General features: G+C 41.7%; 1 protein-coding gene across 6 annotated transcripts in view; it reads left to right on the forward strand.

The window, feature by feature from the left end:
• LOC101135276 (putative L-type amino acid transporter 1-like protein MLAS) overlaps positions 1-17,825 on the forward strand; it is a 49,055-nt gene that overhangs the window by 19,300 nt on the left and 11,930 nt on the right. The window contains exons 2-3 of one of the 6 annotated variants that reach the window (XM_055365483.2): positions 13,742-13,799; positions 16,858-16,940. The exons of 3 other annotated variants lie outside the window; for them this stretch is intronic. In XM_055365483.2, coding sequence (XP_055221458.1) covers positions 13,742-13,746 — 5 coding nt within the window. In that variant the 3' untranslated portion in view covers positions 13,747-13,799; positions 16,858-16,940. Of the gene's footprint in view, positions 1-13,741; positions 13,800-16,857; positions 17,022-17,605; positions 17,762-17,825 lie in introns of those variants that run through there. 2 more of the 6 variants (XM_063699551.1, XM_055365482.2) reach the window with 2 other exon arrangements.

Genomic DNA, 17,825 nt, shown 5'->3' on the forward strand with positions numbered 1-17,825 from the left:
TTCTAACCTCTGTTCCTTTCTGTGACCCCCACGTGGTAATATTGAAAAAACCAAAACAAAACTCCAGCTAGGGCATTGCTCTGACTTTAGGCAGAACATTCATTAGTGGGAGCGTGAGATGAGATTGTGTGACTGTTGATGGGATCGACCCACTCTGGTCTTGGGCGATGGAAGTTTTCCCTAAGTGCAAGGCCGGTTACTTTGGTGAATCGTAATTCATACCTGGACACTTGAGTGAACTCTGGGCACCCACTTAGAAGTCTAGAGAATTTCCTCTTTTATGGAGGATTTGATCTCAGACCGTTTTGGGGCTTAGTTAGATTTGAATATATTAGGAACATTAACTTTTTAAATAAATGTAATTTCCTGTGTTTTTGATCAATGGGGGGAGGGCAGCTGTGCCTAATTTAGGATTGATTTATTCTAACCTCTCTTACTAAATAAATGCTTGTATTCAGAGTCTGTTTGGAATTTAACCCAATGCTTAGAACTCCTTAAATATACAGAAATATATTTTAGGGGTAATTGATTCATGGAACTCTCCTACTTTGGAGCACAATTGTGTTATAATTGTCCGGAAACTGGCCAGATAATGTAGAACGCACAAGTTGTTGAGAAGCCCTTTTGTTTCCTGATAGTTACATGTAATTCCAGCAGTATTTGGAAATAATTTGCTAAGATGTTAGAATGTAACGTTTGAAGACTCGTTAGAAAAATCAATAAAATTATCTTTGGCTAATGGGTAGTACACATCTTAGTCTGTTTAATATGCCTTTCCAAAAAAAACTGTGTCTGTTGAGAATTGGTGTATATAACTAGATGACTTAAATAATTAGTGCCTGAGTCTAGAATTGAGATGTTTAGTCGTAAAAAAAAATATTGTTCGATAAACAGCGTTGACTTGTCTTGTACCACTTAAGAGTTTGTGAGTGCTTTAAATAAAATTAGTTGATTAAGTATTTTTTTCCTATGATTGACATGCTTAGTTTTGCCTTTTTATTGAAATGTGTGAAATTTGATTTTCTGGCATCTAACAAATTAGGTGGTAAATGAATGACAATGGGTTTTCTATTATTTTTCAGTATTGTGATCAGTATAAGTATATAAGAGAATTTAGTAACCTTTTAGAAGAATAAAGTGCCCTTCCCAAATAGTCCTACAGCTTTTGGAAAAGTGTAAATTGTAGTTTGTAGTTCTAAATAAATAGAGAAGAGTCGCAGCCACGTGCTAGGGCCAGCTGACTTCATTGCTGAGAGGTATGAAGCCAAATGGCTTGTGTAGTTATGGAATATGTACATGAGCTATTAATAAATATTATCCATGTTGTTTCTTTCAAGTGCTTTATTTCTTGGCTCTGGGGAGGGGCGATGGGGGAAGGGAGGAGCTTACAAGAAAGCTTGCAAGGTTTCTTTGAAGCTGTGCTTTTTGTAGGAAAGTTTCAGGATGTAACGCCTTGGTAGACGATACTGTGATACATTTGGTTACAGGCAGTAACAGTTTGTTAGGATGTTGGAAAAATTTGATTTTCTCCTGTTGTAGAGGGAACAGGGAAGTGTGGACATACCCCATAGCATAACTTGATTTGTTGCTAAGATTGTCATAGCTGATTTGTTAGTCAATAAAAATACCTGGGGTGTTTGCCAAGTCATAAATTTTTATTAGTTAAATTTGAGGTGATTCTGTCCCCTATTCAGAAAGATGACAGACTCCAGGTAACTGACGGAACAGATCTTGATCTTGCTTCTTGCTTAAATGAAGGTTTAGAACATCTTCAGATGCAGGCACATTTATTATGGTTCATCTGAATAATTTTGGTGAAAATTTTTTTTCCTCTTATGTACCATTTTGTCCCTGGTGTTTTGGTTCTGTTTTCCTTGATGTAGGCTTTTTTTTTTTTTTTGTCTTCCTGAGATGGAGTCTTGCTCTGTCTCCCAGGCTGGAGTGCAGTGGTGTAATCTCGACTCACTGCAGCCTCTGCCTCCCGGTTACAGGGAAAAATTCTCCTGCCTCAGCCTCCTGAGTAGCTGGGATTACAGGCGTCCAGCTAATTTTTGTATTTTTAGTAGAGACGAGATTCCACCATGTTGGCCGGCCTGTTCTTGGACTCCTGACTCAGGTGATCCGCCTGCTTTGGCCTCCCAAAGTGCTGGGATTACAGGTGTAAGTCATCGCACTCAGCCAATTTAGGCTTTTGAAAAAGCAATACTTGTTGATTTCTTTTAGTGTTAGTTTGCCAGTTGGTGTGGAAAATGACTGTTGAGACAATTTTGACCACACATGATACTTCACACATACTGACAGGAAGTGTTCCAGGTGGCTGAATATGTGAATGTCATATGGCAAGAGAGCAAACCCGTGTTCCATAGAAGCATACCTCCAACAGTAAGCATTTATATGGCACTGGCTTATAGTCTTCCTTTTCATTCACTGTGCTCTCAGTCAACTCTTCTGTCAATTTTTTTGAGACGGTCTTGCTGTGTCACCCAGGCTGGAGTGCAGTGGCACAGATACTTGGCTTACTGCAGTCTCGACCTCCCAGGCTCAAGCCTCCTGCCTCAGCATCCACAAGTAGCTGGGGCTACAGGCGCTTGCCAACAGCCCGGCTCATTTTTGTATTTTTTGTAGAGATGGGGTTTTCACCACGTTGCCCAGGCTGGTCTTGAACCCCTGAACTCAAGCAATCTGCCCACCTTCAGCCTCCCAAAGTGTTGAGATTACAGGTGTGAGCCACTGCACCTGACATTTAAGAATGGTTAAGCAGGCCGGGGGCAGTGGCTCACGCCTGTAATCCCAGCACTTTGGGAGGCTGAGGTGGGTGGATCACCTGAGGTCAGGAGTTCGAGACCAGCCTGGCCAACTGACATGGTGAAACCCCGTCTCCACTAAAAAAAATAAATAAATAAATAAATAAATTAGTGGATGTGGTGGTGCATGCTTGTAATCCCAGTTACTCGGGAGGCTGAGGCAGGAGAATCACTTGAACCTGAGAGGCAGAGGTTGTAGTGAGCGACATCACACCACTGCACTCCAGCCTGGGCAACAGAGCAAGACTCCTTCTCAAAAAAAAATTAAAAATTAAAAAAAGAATGGTTAAACAAATGAGTGGTCTTAGGTCAGTTGTATTATTTGAAATCTGTGGGTTCCTCAAGCGTAAAGTTGAGAAGGTTTTGGGAACCACTGGATGCCTCTGGTTTTTTTCATATGAAGAAACAGGGGTGGTGGCTTCTTAGAACAAAGGGATATCTGACCTATGGAGGTGGCCCTCTTTACTCCTCTTCCCTAAAAAAATGACCTATCATTGCCAATAGCTAAAGTCTGTCATTTTTTCCCCCTTAGTTTGGAAGATAATCTTCTAGTATCAATCAAGACAGAGATCAGAATGATGTGTTTTAAAATTAAATGTGTAATTCATAATTGTACATTTTAATATTCTAAAGTGACATTGATTAATTTGACATTGGAGTCAAATAGATTGATTAATTCAGCAAAGAAGAGAAGGCATTCAAGTCAACAGAAAACAAGTAGATTTTACTTCTCCACTCGGGGTGTTAGGACATTAATTGTGTAATTGGTCTTACTTGTTTAGTAGTAGACCTATATTGAGTGTCTTACTGTGCCCAAACTTAGGATCTTTCTATATTTCTAAAAGGATGAAACTGTATAATAAAAACACCTTCCAATTTTGGTAGATTGTAGACAGATCAGAGTATTCAAAAGTACACACATCTTCTCTATTGTGAAAGACCAAAAAATGGAAATGTGTTGTGAAATTAGAAAAGCTGTATACTAGTATGTCTGACGTTGTGAGAAGCTGGATTTTTGAAACCGGAGTTGTCTATTCAGTCTTTTATCAGTCTGTACTAAGTTTGATGTCCATAGGTACATAATATAGGGAAATACATAAAGGATAAAATTAAGTGAAGTTACATATTTTATACCTATTAGGTAGGTGCAAAAGTAATTGCGGTTTTGGCAAAAACCACAGTTACTTCCACACCAGCCTAATATTAAATGGAACTAGAGTTAAATAGAATTTAGTGATTGCCAGTTCTGTTCCACAGATTTCAAAGTACACTAAGGAAAATTTCAGCAAATTGTGTATGGCTGTTTTACTTGGGGGAGAGTAAAACAGCCATAATAAACTAAAAAATAAAAATTAAAACTAAAGGAACATTTGTTTTTATGTTTTTCTTTTCTTTTCTTTCCCTTTTTTTGAGATATGCTCTTGCTCTGTTGCCCAGGCTGGAGTGCAGTGGTGCAATCACTGCTCACTGCAGCCTTGACTTCCTGGGCTCTGGGAATCCTCCCGCCTTAGCCTCCTGAGTAGCTGGGACCACAGGTGCATACCACCACACCTGGCTAATTTATTTATTTTTCCTCTCTCTCTCTCTCTTTTTTTTTTTTTTTTTTTTTTTGAGACAGAGCTTTACTTTGTCGCCCAGGCTGGAGTATAGTGGCACAATCTCAGCTCACTTGCAACCTCCACCTCCCGGTTCAAGTGATTCTCCTGTCTCAGCCTCCCAAGTAGCTGGGAATACAGGTGCATGCCACTATGCCCGGCTAGTTTTTGTGTTTTTAGTGGAGATGGGATTTCACCATGTTGGCCAGGCTGGTCTTGAACTGCTGACCTCAGGTGATCCACCCACTTCGGCCTCCCAAAGTGCTGGGATTACAGGCGTGAGCCACCACGCCTGGCCTCCTCTCTCTTTTTCTGAAACAGAGTCTCGCTCCATTGCCCAGGTTGGAGTGCAGTGGAACCATCTCAGCTCACTGCAGCCTCCACCTCCCAGGCTCAGTAAGTCCTCCTACCTCACCCTCCCAATAGCTGGGACCACAGGTGCATGTTACCACCCCCAGCTACTTTATTATTTTTTTGTTTTCTGTAGAGACGGGGTTTTGCCATGCTGCCTGGGCTGGTCTTGAATACCTAGGCTCAAGTGATCGTTCCTCTTTGGCCTCCCAAAGTGCCAGGATTACAGGTGTGACCCACCATGCTTGGCACGCTAATTTTTTATTTTTACTTTTTTGTAGAGATGGGGCCTCCCCATGTTGCCCATGCTGGTGTCAAACTCCTACTCCATTATGAAATAAGTCATTCCTTATGAAACACTTAGTAATCGTATCTTTAAGTTGAACCTTCCCCTCACCCCAACTTTTTTTTTTTTTTTTTTTTTTTTGAGACAGAATTTTGCTCTTGTTGTCCAGGCTGGAGCGCAATGATGCAATTTCGGCTCACTGCATCCTCCGCCTCCCAGGTACAAGCTGTTTTCCTGTCTCAGCCTCCCAAGTAGATCAGATTACAGGCATGTGCCACCACACCTGGCTAATTTTTTTATATTTAGTAGAGATGGGGTTTCACCGTGTTAGGCTGGTCGTGAACTCCTGACCTCAGGTGATCCACCTGCCTCGGCCTCCCAAAGTGCTGGGATTACAGGTGTGTGCCACTGCACCCCGCCTTTTTTTTAAGGACATAGTTTCACTCTGTCTCCCAGGCTGGAGTGCAGTGGCACGATCTTGGCTCAGTACAACCTCGACCTCCTGGGTTCAAGTGATTCATGTGCCTCTGCCTCCCGAGTAGCTGGGACTACAGGCGCATGTCACCAGGCCCGGCTAATTTTTGTATTAGAGACAGGGTTTCGCCATGTTGGCCAGGCTGGTCTTGAACTCCTGACCTCAAGTTCCCACCTTGGCTTCTCAAAGTGCTGGGATTACAGGAGTGAGACACTGTGCCTGGACCCCCCAACCCATTTTGTTTTGATTCCTTTATAAATTAGTATAATGGAAGGTTTTTTTGTTTGTTTTTTATAACAGGTAATGAAATACTCTAATTCAGTAACTATTGATGCTTCTAGGGAGATGTGTGTGTGTGTGTGTGTGTGTGTGTGTGTATACATAAAATTTTTTTTTTTTTTTTAAGATGGAGCGTCGCTCTGTCGCCCAGGCTAGAGTGCAGTGGTGCAGTCTCGGCTCACTGCCAGCTCCACCTCCTGGGTTCACGCCATTCTCCTGCCTCAGCCTCCCGAGTAGCTGGGATTGCAGGTGCCCGCCACCACGCCTGGCTAATTTTTTGTATTTTTAGTAGAGATAGGGTTTCACCGTGTTAGCCAGGATGGTCTCGATCTCCTGACCTCGTGATCCGCCCGCCTCGGCCTCCCAAAGTGCTGGGATTACAGGCGAGAGCCACTGTGCCCGGCGAAGCAGCGTCTCTTTTTAAGGTTGTAAGGTAGCTTGGGTTAGAAATAAAGGCAGAGAGCCACTCCATACCTGTAGTTCTAGCTACTGGGGAGGCTAAGACCAGAGGAATCTCTTGAGCCCAGGAGTTCAAGGCTGCAGTGAGCTGTAATCACACACTGCACTACAACGTGGGCAACATAGAGTGAGACCTAATTTAATTAATAAATAAATAAATAAATAAATAAATGCAAGGAGAAAGTCATGAACTTGGTGCATTTAGGTGTACAATTAGTTGGCATAAACAATTTTTTTTTGAGATGGAGTTTCTCTCTTGTTGCCCAGGCTGGAGTGCAGTGGCACAGTCTCGGCTCACTGAAACCTCTGCCTCCTGGGTTCAAGTGATTCTCCTGCCTCAGCCTCCCGAGTAGCTGGGATTACAGGTGCCCGCCACCACAGCCAGCTAATTTTTGTATTTTTAATAGATGGGGTTTTGCCATATTGGCCAGGCTGACCTTGAACTCCTGACCTCAAGTGATCCGTCTGCCTCAGCCTCCCAGAGTGCTGGGATTACAGGCGTGAGCCACTATGCCAGCCAAGAATTTTTAAAAAAGGAGTTTCATTCAGCCCACCTCATTCCTCTGCAGGGCACCTGTGTGCAGGGCAAAACTGCTCAACCCTACTCAGCAGCCCTGTGAAAGCTGCTGAAAGGATGAGCAGATTGAGGCCTGAACTGTATCTTGGATTTAGCAGCCTGGAGGTCATAATGGATTTTGCCAAGAGTGATGGGGCAGAAATTGGACCAGTGTGTGTTAAGGAGCTAGAAGAAGTGAAGAAATGGGAGAGGGGAATCTAGACAACTTTAGTTTGGCTGCAGCAAGTAAAGGCAGATTGTTTGATGGAGGGACATGTGGGATTGATGGAGTTTTTCCTTTTTATATGTTTTTGTATTTTTCAATGGGATACATTAGAAAGTGTTGCATGTTTATGGGGGGAATTTAGTTCAGTGGGAAAAGTATTTGAAAAGTTACAGTAAGGTGGAAGTAGATGGAATCCTCAGTAATGTCTAGAATCGGGTGCGAGTATTTTATGGTATCTTCCCCACCCCACCCCGAGACGGAGTTTCGCTCTTATTATTGCCCAGGCTCTGGAGTGCAGTGGTGCAGTCTTGGCTCACTGCAACCTCCACCTCCTGGGTTCAAGCGATTCTCCTGCCTCAGTCTCCCGTGTAGCTGAGATTACAGGTGCGCACCACCACACCCAGCTAATTTTTGTATTTTTAGTAGAGATGAGGTTTCACCATTTTGGCCAGGCTGGTGTCCAACTCCTGACATCAAGTGATCCACCCGCCTTGGCCTCCCAAAGTGCAGGGGTTACAGGCGTGAGCCACCGTGCCCAGCTGGTACCTTTTTTCTTGTTGGTGAAGTAGAATGTGTGTATGGGGAGGGGAGGTGATAGGATATTTTGGAATTTGAAGAGAATGGGAATGTCTGGATAGTGCATGTATAGAATGGGAAGTAAACACTGGGGGACCTGGGAGTGTGGTGCTTATTGATGGATCGTTGGGTTTATCCAGGATTGGGGTTTTGCCAGATGGGTGTGATGAGAATCTTAAGAGTTAAGGGTATAGGCAAGAGTGTTGTTGAAATGATACACAATGAAATCTAAGCTGGTTAAAGAAGTGAAGAAGGGGCTGGGCACGTTGGCTCACGCCTGTAATTCCAACACTTTGGGAGGCCGAGGCGGGTGGATCCCTTGAGGTCAGGTGTTCGAGACCAGCCTGGCCAACATGGTGAAACCCCGTCTCTACTAAAAATACAAAAATTAGCCGGGTGTGGTAGCAGGGGCCTGTAATCTCAGCTACTTGGGAGGCTGAGGCAGGAGAATCGCTTGAACCTGGAGGTGGAGGTTGCAGTGAGCCAGTATTGCACCACTATACTCCAGCCTGGGCAACAAAGTCAGAGTCTGTCTCAAAAAAAAAAAAAAAAAAAAAAATGAAGTGAAGAAGGAGGAGAATACTTGGATTGGGATAAAGTAGAAAGAGTCACTGGAGTTAAAGTTAACTAAAAAACTCATAAACTTTAGAGTGGTATTGAGAAATTGTAAGGTGAACTGAAAAAGGCTCATGGGATTTTAGAGCCAAGAAGGCCTTGAGTGGCAGTTCCTACCTTAGTAGGAATAGCTTCAGTGGTGTGTTGCAGGTGGAACCCAGATTAAAGTGGGTTAAAAAGTAAGTGAAGGCAAGGAAGATAAATTTTTCAACAGGTTTGTCTGTGAAGAGTCCAGGCTATTAGATTGATAGAGGGAGAAAGGCAGTTAAAGGGTTTTTTTGTTTTTTGTTTTTTTTGAGTCAGAGTCTCACACTGTTGCCCGGTCTGGAGTGCAATGGCGCGACCTCGGCTCACTGCAACCTCCGCCTCCGGGGTTCAAGTAGTTCTCCTGCCTCAGCCTCCCAACTAGCTGGGATTACAGGCGCCCACCACCACACCCGGCTAATTTTTTGTATTTTTAGTAGAGACGGGGTTTCACTATGTTGCCCAGGCTGGTCTCAAACTCCTGACCTCATGATCTGCCTGCCTCGCCCTCCCAAAGTGCTGGGATTACAGGCGTGAGCCACCGTGCCCGGCCTTATTTTCTTAATTTTTAAATTTATTTTATTATTATTATTATTATTATTATTTTTGAGATGGAGTCTCTCTGCCGCCCAGGCTGGAGCGCAATGGTGCAATCTCGGCTCAGTGCAACCTCTGCCTCCCGGATTCGAGCGATTCTCCTGCCTCAGCCTCCTGAGTAGCTGGGATTGCAGGCGCCCGCCACCACGCCTGGCTGATATTTGTATTTTTAGTAGAGACGGGGTTTCACTACATTGGCCAGGCTGGTCTTGAACTCCTGACCTCATGATCCACCCACCTTGGCCTCCCAAAGTGCTGGGATTACCAGCGTGAGCCACCGCACCCGGCCTTTAGTTTTTTTTTGAGACAGAGTCTCGCTCTGTCACCAGGCTGGAGTGTAGTGGCACGATCTCGGCTCACTGCAAGCTCTGCCTCCTGGGTTCAAACGATTCCCCTGCCTCAGCCTCCCAAGTAGCTGGGACTACAGGTGCGTGCCACCATGCGCAGGTAATTTTATTTTTTCTATTTTAGTAGAGACGGGGTTTCACCGTGTTGGCCAGGGTGGTCTCAATCTCCTGACCTTATGATTTGCCTGCCTTCGCCTCCCAAAGTGCTGGGATTACAGGCGTGAGCCACCGTGCCCGGCCATTTTTTGTTTTTGTTTTTGTTTTTTTTAAAGTAAGACTTTTGAGAGTGCTCGTATGTTGATGATGTGATAAGCAGTAGTAAAATGGGAGATTTTGCAACGTACAGAAGAAACAGGCCGGGTGCAGTGGCTCAAGCCTGTAATCCCAGCACTTTGGGGAGGCCAAGGTGGGCGGATCACGAGGTCAGGAGATCGAGACCATCCTGGCTAACATGGTGAAACCCCGTCTCTACTAAAAATACAAAAAATTAGCCGGGCGTGGTGGTGGGCGCCTGTAGTCCCAGCTACTCGGGAGGCTGAGGCAGGAGAATGGCGTGAATCCGGGAGGCAGTGAGTCGAGATCACGCCACTGCACTTCAGCCTGGGCGACAGAGTGAGACTACATCTCAAAAAAAAAAAAAGACAAGACATACCTTGGAAAATGGAGGGAATAGACAGATCCAGATGATTTCTATGGATAGGAGGTTTATTTGTTCCATTATGCGAAGATGATGGGAAGAAAAGCTGTATGTGCAGATGCAGGTGAATTTGTGGATATATTAGAAGGAAGATGACAGGCAGTGATGGAGTGTTGAAGAGCTCAAACATTCGACAGTACTGGGTCTGAGTTCTGACTCTGCCTTTTACAAGCTGTGCAACCTTAGGCCAGTTATGAAACCTTAGTTATCAAGTTATAACTAATAGGATTGTGTTGAACACGAAATGACATGATAAACATATGTAAACTGCTTGGATCAGTTGCCCACTAGCTCTTGTTCGGAGCTAAAATGTTAGCTCTTGCTGAGGGTGCTGTCAAATGGCTTCTATTTCTCATGGAGCAGAAATCTATAAGGTCATCCACTGCTAGTGGTGGGAGAAGGAAGAAGGTGCAGAAAGTTTTACAGATGTTTTGGAAAGGAAAGAAACCTGGTGAGGGAAATGTGGGCAGCATCAGAGGCCCACTTGAAGTCAGAGAAAAGGAGCATTGGGGCATGGAGGTGAGGGGGTACTTTCTTCAGCTTTTCTCTGAAGACAATTGTGCATGTGAAACAAGGGTTAAAATCAGCTCTATTGCCCTCCTGGATTTATTGGCTTCGTTTGCTCTTTCTGGCTAATTTGATTGGAGTTCTGAAAATAGAGAATATTAGAGGTTCCTTGGAAGGAAAATAAGCAACACCGAAGTCAAATCTTTATCATGTTTGCTAGAAATGTTATTAAAAAACAAAATTTATGGCCGGGTGCAGTGGCTTATGCCTGTAATCCCAACCCTTTGGGAGGCTGAGGTGAGTGGATCACTTGAGCTCAGGAGTGCGAGACCAGCTTGGGCAACATTTTGGGAATGTTGTAGAGAATGGGACAAAAAAATACAAAAGTTGCTGGGCGTGGTGGAGTAAGCCTGTGGTCTCAACTACTTGGGAGGCTGATGTGGGAGGTTTGCTTGAGCTCGGATTGCACCACTGCACTCTCGCCTGGGCGACAGTGTGAGACCCTTTTTCAAAACAAACATGCAACTTTTTTGGAGCTACAGTATATTTAATGGTTTTAAATATGAGTGCAGAGTAAGAGGGAGTCCAGTCCATAAGATGACCCTTGCTTCTAATACTAGTTGCAAGTTTGGGGGTTCCCAAGGCCACTCTTTTTTTTTTTTTTTTTGAGACAGGGCCTCTCTCTGTCACCCAGGCGAGAGTGCAGTGGCATGATCACGGCTCACTGCGCCCTGAACTCCTCCCTCCCAGGTTCAGGCAGTCCTCCTACCTCAGCCACCTGAGTTGCTGGATCTATGGGCACACAGCACCTCGCCTGGCTAGTTTTTCTATATTTTTTAGAGACAGTTTCACCATATTGCCAGGCTGGTCTCAAACTCCTGAGCTCAAGTGATCCGCCTGCCTGGGCCTCCCGAAGTGCTGGGATTACAGGCTTGAGTCACTGTGCCTGGCCAAGACCACTCTTAGGTTGGATGATTTGCCAGGAGGACTCACTAGAACTCATTGAAAGCTCTCATACCCATGGTTAGAGTTTATTGCAGTTTAGGGATTCAGATTAGAACGAGCCAAGGGTAGAGGTGCATAGGGCAGAGTTCGGGGAAGTTCCAAATGTTGGAGTTTCGAATTGTCCTGTCCCTGTAGAGTTGTGAAAAATGACACCTTCCTGGTGGCACTGGTGTGCGACCATACTCATGGATTATTGCCAACCAGGGAAGCTCACTCTATTTTTTATGTCCAACGTTTTTACTGGGGTTCCATGGTTGCATGCCCATGTGGCTAACCTTAGTCTCCAGCCCCACTGGAGGCCAAGCTGATCCATGTGACTCAAAGCCCCCACCATAAGCCGCATTATTAGACTCTGCTGTGGCCTAAAGCCCCCAGATGAACAAGGACACTTTCCCCCACCGCCACCCCCCTCCTTTTTTTTGGAGATAGTCTTGCTCTGTTGCCCAGGCTGGAGTGCAGTGGCATGATCTCAGCTCACTGAAACCTCAGCCTCCTGAGTAGCTGGGATTATTACAGGTGCCCGTCACCATGCCTGGCTAATTTTTGTATTTTTAGTAGAGACAGGTTTCACCATGCTGGCCAGGCTGGTCTCAAAATCCTGACCTCAAGCGATCTGCCCGCCTTGGCCTCCCAAAGTGCTGGGATTACAGGTGTGAGCCACTGCTCCTGGCCAGGACCCTCTTATTAGGTATGACATTTCAAGAGTTTAGAGATTACCTTCCAGAATTCACAGGTAAAAGCCAGACCTCTCCTTGGTGAAGATACAATTCTTTACAATTTTACAATAGTTAAGTATATTTTATCAGTCTATATTGGCTGTTTAGTTGACAGACAGTTAAAAATTGGTGACAGTCCAGATGTGGTCACTCATGCTTCTAATCCTAGCATTTTGGGAGGCTGAGGTGGGAGGATTGCTTGAGTCCAGGAATTTGAGAGCAGCCTGAGCAACATAATCAGACACCTGTCTCCAAAAAACATAAAAATAAAAAATTAGCTAAATGGAGTGACATGCACCTGTGGTCCCAGCTGTTTGAGAGGCTGAACCCATGAGGTCGAGGCTGCACCCATGAGGTCGAGGCTGCAGTGAGCTATGGTCATGCCAGTGCACTCCAGCCTGGGTGACAGAGTGAGACCCTGTCTCAAAAAAGGAAACAAATCACCCATAAATGGATAATTAAGATTTGGTTATTATAGACACTTAATACTGAGGTAGCTAAGCTAGTTTTACCAATAAATTATATTAATTTAATATTTCGGTATTGCAAAACTGATGCATACTCATTTACAATTTTGACATGGAATGGTTTTGTTTTGTTTTATTAAATTTGAACTTAAAGTTCTCTGCAAGAAGAGATTTGTATAATAAATTCCCTGAGCCTCTCAAATTAATATTTTAGCCATAGACTCATATTTAGAGCAGTGTTTCTAATGTAATGATACAAGGCCCAGGGTTATTCATAGTTTCACCCTTTCTCTTATTCCTCATTAAAGCATGTTTGAATCCAGAGAGGCATTGCAGGGGAAAACCTTGAATTTATTTTTGAAGGGTAAATCATTTCCAAGTGGTATTAACCATTAGTATGGAAAGCAACATATCCTATTACTGCTCTGTGACAGTGAGACTATCTTTGCTGCTTTAGAGAATAAGTACATTCCTACTTCATTGGCTTTAGTGCAAATCTCATTTCCTGGTTTATATCCATTGCAAATTAAATCTCACCATGAGAGCAAAATCCCTTAATAAACCTAGGTAAAAGCAATTTGAAGTAATATGATGCTTACTCCAGTGACACCACTAGGTGTGGTGTTTGCATCAAGTCATTTTGGGGTGCTTTATGGAAATGCTTCCTAGTAGGGAATTCCCTGACTTCACACTTTCCAGAGATGACGCTCTCTCTCTTTTTCTAATACTTAATGAGAATGGACCGCAAGGCTACATTTAGTCAGGCGATACCATCCCCAGCACATGGTGGATTGTTGATGTGAGGTCTAAGGATTCCGGTCATTTGAAATGAATGGCCTCCTAGATTTATGGCATTTTTCTGTATATTGAGAATAGGTAACTAAAATAAGTGGTAACTATATTTGCATGTGATTTGTATGTTATAGTTAACATTTAAATTCTCTTATGTACTAAAATTTTTTTGGTTGCCACATTAAGCCTCTTTATCCTGTAAGGCACAGAGTGGCTTTCCACTTCAATTTTTGCTTTAATGTATGAACTCTAATGGGACCATAGTTCAACTAAAGGCACCTAACTCATGAATGATATTTGCTCCATGTTTGAACAACAAATGTTTTAACCCACTGTCTTCACTAATATTGTAACTACTGTCTTACAGATTGACTTGATGCAAAACATCACAAAGGCTCCATATTATACAGTATGCGATTTTTGAGGTATGAGCTTTAGAAACTTACCTCTCATGTGGCATGTACATCAGGCTTTAACTTCAGTTTGATCGTTTTGGGGAAATTTATGCATTTCTTTTTTTTTCTCTCCATGATATTTTTAGAATATTAAAGGGGCCGTAGAGGTATTTTTGGATCCTTGCTAGGATTCTTAGACTTAACAGATAGATTTTCTTTTTTCACTAAATTGAGACACTAATTCTGGCAGATGATATCCCTTTCAGCTCTTCTAACTAACTAGCCTAACATTTATGCCTGCTTCTTGGGAGTTCAAATCTGCAATTTCTATTTTGTGGCTTTGATTGCCTCATTTTAAGTGCTCATTTCCGTTCTTTAACAGTTTTCTATTTATTGGACTGGGATGATCTTGTTGGTGCTAACAGCCTGACATTGACATTTTTTGAAACCTAAGCAGTCAAGATTGTATAAAAATAGAAATTTCATATAAATGCTAAACCATTTTGTGCTTTTAGGTTCAGAATGCTTACAACCTGAGTTCTGGTTGGGGATGCTTTGATCAATTTGTATTAAAATAATTTGGCAACTAGGGAGTTTTTAGGTATTTCTGAGACAGTGGCTCTATTCCAGTTAGGCTTTTTTGGTTATATTTCTGAAAACACAAAATTTTTTTGGGAAAAAAATTCTCAGTGTTCATAACTTAGGGGATTTAGAAACCTTATTTCTAACCAATGGGGAAGCGGCTCCTGGTTTTACAGTTTAGTTTGAAATCAGATGCTTCCTAGTTGGAAACACATTGTTGGTCGCAACAGATTACCTGCTTTCTTCAGTGAAGTATTTAAGTTGCTCTATATTGACTGTAAAAACTTGTCTTGATTATATTCATATACTCATGAACTGTTTGTACATTGTCTTTTAGACTGGAAACTGAGTTTATTTTGTATTATGGTCATAACAACTTTTAACATACCCTGCAAACTAAATGTTTCTTTATAATTCGTTACCTTATTTTAGCCTCACAACAACCTTACATGTCAGATAGGTATCATCCTCATTTTACGCAAGAGACAACCAAGGCTTGGAGATCAAGTAATTTGTGCAAAGGCACACATACTTTTCAGTGCTGGAGCTGGGATTTGAGCCCAGATCTTTTTTTAACTTGTATTCTCTGCTGCCTTATGGTACTACTGTGTCACCAGAAAATGATACAAACATTTAACTCTTAATAGTAAAGGTAGTGTAGGAGATAAGTAAACATGATGAAAACAGGAAGTGAAGATATGTTTAAATATTGGCAGACTTCAGTTATCTTTGTGTTTCTGAATTAGTCAAGTGCTTATTTTGTTCGCTCATCTAATAAGAGCTTACTGTGGCATACATATAAAGTTCAAACCCTGTCAGAAAAGATAATAAGCTCTCTTACGTTTCAGTCTCCTTTCAGAAAGTAATGGTATGCTATGATTTATATAGACGCATGTTAAATGTGCTATTTTTAGGTACCTAAGGAATGTCTTTTCATTAGTTTAAAAAAGTTATGGTCCATTGAGTTAATATTTTAATGCTTGTAGACTTAGTATACTCAGAAAATATTCTCGTACATTTTTCTTGAAATTCCATAGATTTTATTTTCCCTTATGTTCGAAGTACTTAGCTTTATGAATAAATGAACTCTGAATATTAGAAGATACTCCTTATGGAGCCTTAGTCATTTTAGTATGCTAGGTTTTGAATTTCATGAAGTTTCAGATTGAGATCCTTTATAAGTAATGACTTGTACCAGTTAGACATCCAAGTTTAATTGGACCTATTGTCTGCATTCTGTATTAACAGTGATTGCAGTAAGTGCAGATCAAGGTGTCCAACTGATTGAGCTCATGCAAAGTTTTATGTTTAGTATTTTTGGGAGCAAGGGAAGACTAATAAACTCTAAACGAAATATATACAGTATACAAACACTGCTGTCACTTTTACACCATAGAGGGAGGGGCAAAGTGTAGAGGAATAGGTTAGTTTCTGGCCTTGCCAGTGTCCTAAACTTTTCTAAAAGATTCAGGTTCTAAAAGGTTGAGAAAGCATTTTTAGTAAATATCATAGAAGTGATTTTCTTTTTCTTTTTTTTTTTTTTTCCTCAAAGTTGTTCCTCTCAGGAGAAAATCAGTAGGGGAAGAACTTACTTGGATTTTTCATATGCTATAACAGATTATTTTGTTGTCTTCTTTCTTGATAGTTTATGATTGATGGCTGAAAGAGTAACACTCGTGAGAAGTCTTGTAACTCAGCTCTGTTTTACTTATGAGGCAGTTGAAGCGTAGAGCAGATACTTAGATGAGGACACACTTTTACCCTTGGCTGTACCCTACTTGTTTACTAATAAGCATCAGGTATTATTCTAAACAGTACCTGAATTTTAAATAGATTACGAACTACAACTTTCCGATATAACTTTATTGCATTTCTGATACCTTTTATTTTCTTAAAATGTCTTCTTTTTTACTTTTTAAAATTTTGATTGCTACTCTTTACAATTAAGGCATCTTCAATGGGGTCTTCAATACTACAGTACCTAATCAGTACTTAGAAAATAACTTGGTAAGACATTGCCCGTCCCTGACATGCTGCCAGTGTTTCTTATTTTTATGACAGGAAAGGCTGAAATGTTTTGACTGATTAACCCTCTCCATGGGGGAGAATTTAGAAAGAATTATTCTTATTATCAAGTCATGTGAGGAGAACACTGGACCAGAGTAACCAGTTGTCCTGTTTTGCCTGGGACAGGAGACTTTCAATGCTAAAACCAGCAAAGTCACCCTAATCCCAGTAGTGATTCATATTTCTGAATGGGTCTTTAGAACAGTAGAAGAGACTGAAAAGTTGGCATTTCATCCATTGAGAATCTCTTCCCAGTGAAAGACTTCTTATTAGACGGCTGAGTGCTTACATATAATGTATAGTACATTACACTAAATACAATAGTACACTAAATACAATAGTAATGGTTAAATGTAAAATTTGGGAGAAGAGAGGCTTGTTTAAAGAAAGATTTATTTGTTATTTAAAGTTCTAATCTTAAACTTTTCTCTTTTTATAGAACTGATAGTGCATCAGCCGACCCAGGTAATTTAAAATATTCTTCATCCAGAGATAGAGGTGGTTCTTCCTCTTACGGACTGCAACCTTCAAATTCAGCTGTGGTGTCTCGGCAAAGGCCCGATGATACCAGAGTCCACGCTGACATACAGAATGACGAAAAGGGTATATATATTTTCTTATTGCTACAAGCATGTTTTTTGAACCTACCTATCCCACCTTCCTGCCTTCTTACACCCCCAACTTTCTCGCTTTCTTCTAATATATTTAAAATATGAATAACAAATGCAGTGTTATTTCTGAAAACTTCATAGGACGTTTATCCACTTTATTATTTTTAAAATTTAAAATTTTTCCATACATAATTCATCAATGCAGTTTTCTTACAAAAAAGATACAATACTATTTTTGTTTTTATTTTCAAAAATATTTAGCTAAGGTTGAAGTTCCTCTTGGCTACTGTCTCTAAACTTCAAGAAAGTTTTAAAACAAGGTGCAAAATTTGATTTAATTTAGTTTTCATTTCTTTGCTTATTTTCCAATGAAGGGATCAAAATAAAATTAATTTAACTTCAAAGGTGTATTAAAAGAAATCAAAATGATTTTCAAGGCAGACAGTACAGGAAAAAGGTAGGAGAAGCAAAGGCTGGTTGAGCTGCAGATTGAGTAATAAGATCCTGAGCTATCAGGAAATTGACTGAATGAAACGAACAGTCATATTTAAATGACGTACACGTGGCTGTTTGTAGGTGGCTACAGTGTCAATGGAGGATCTGGGGAAAATACTTATGGTCGGAAGTCGTTGGGGCAAGAGCTGAGGGTTAACAATGTGACCAGCCCTGAGTTCACCAGTGTTCAGCATGGCAGTTGTGCTTTAGCCACCAAAGACATGAGGAAATCACAGGGTAAGGCTGGGAAAACGGGGACCAATCACATACACCTTCCAAAGACTTGTATCTCCTCTTATTC

The sequence above is a fragment of the Gorilla gorilla genome, chromosome 18 (genome assembly GCF_029281585.2).
Source record: "Gorilla gorilla gorilla isolate KB3781 chromosome 18, NHGRI_mGorGor1-v2.1_pri, whole genome shotgun sequence".
NCBI classification, from domain to species: domain Eukaryota; kingdom Metazoa; phylum Chordata; class Mammalia; order Primates; family Hominidae; genus Gorilla; species Gorilla gorilla.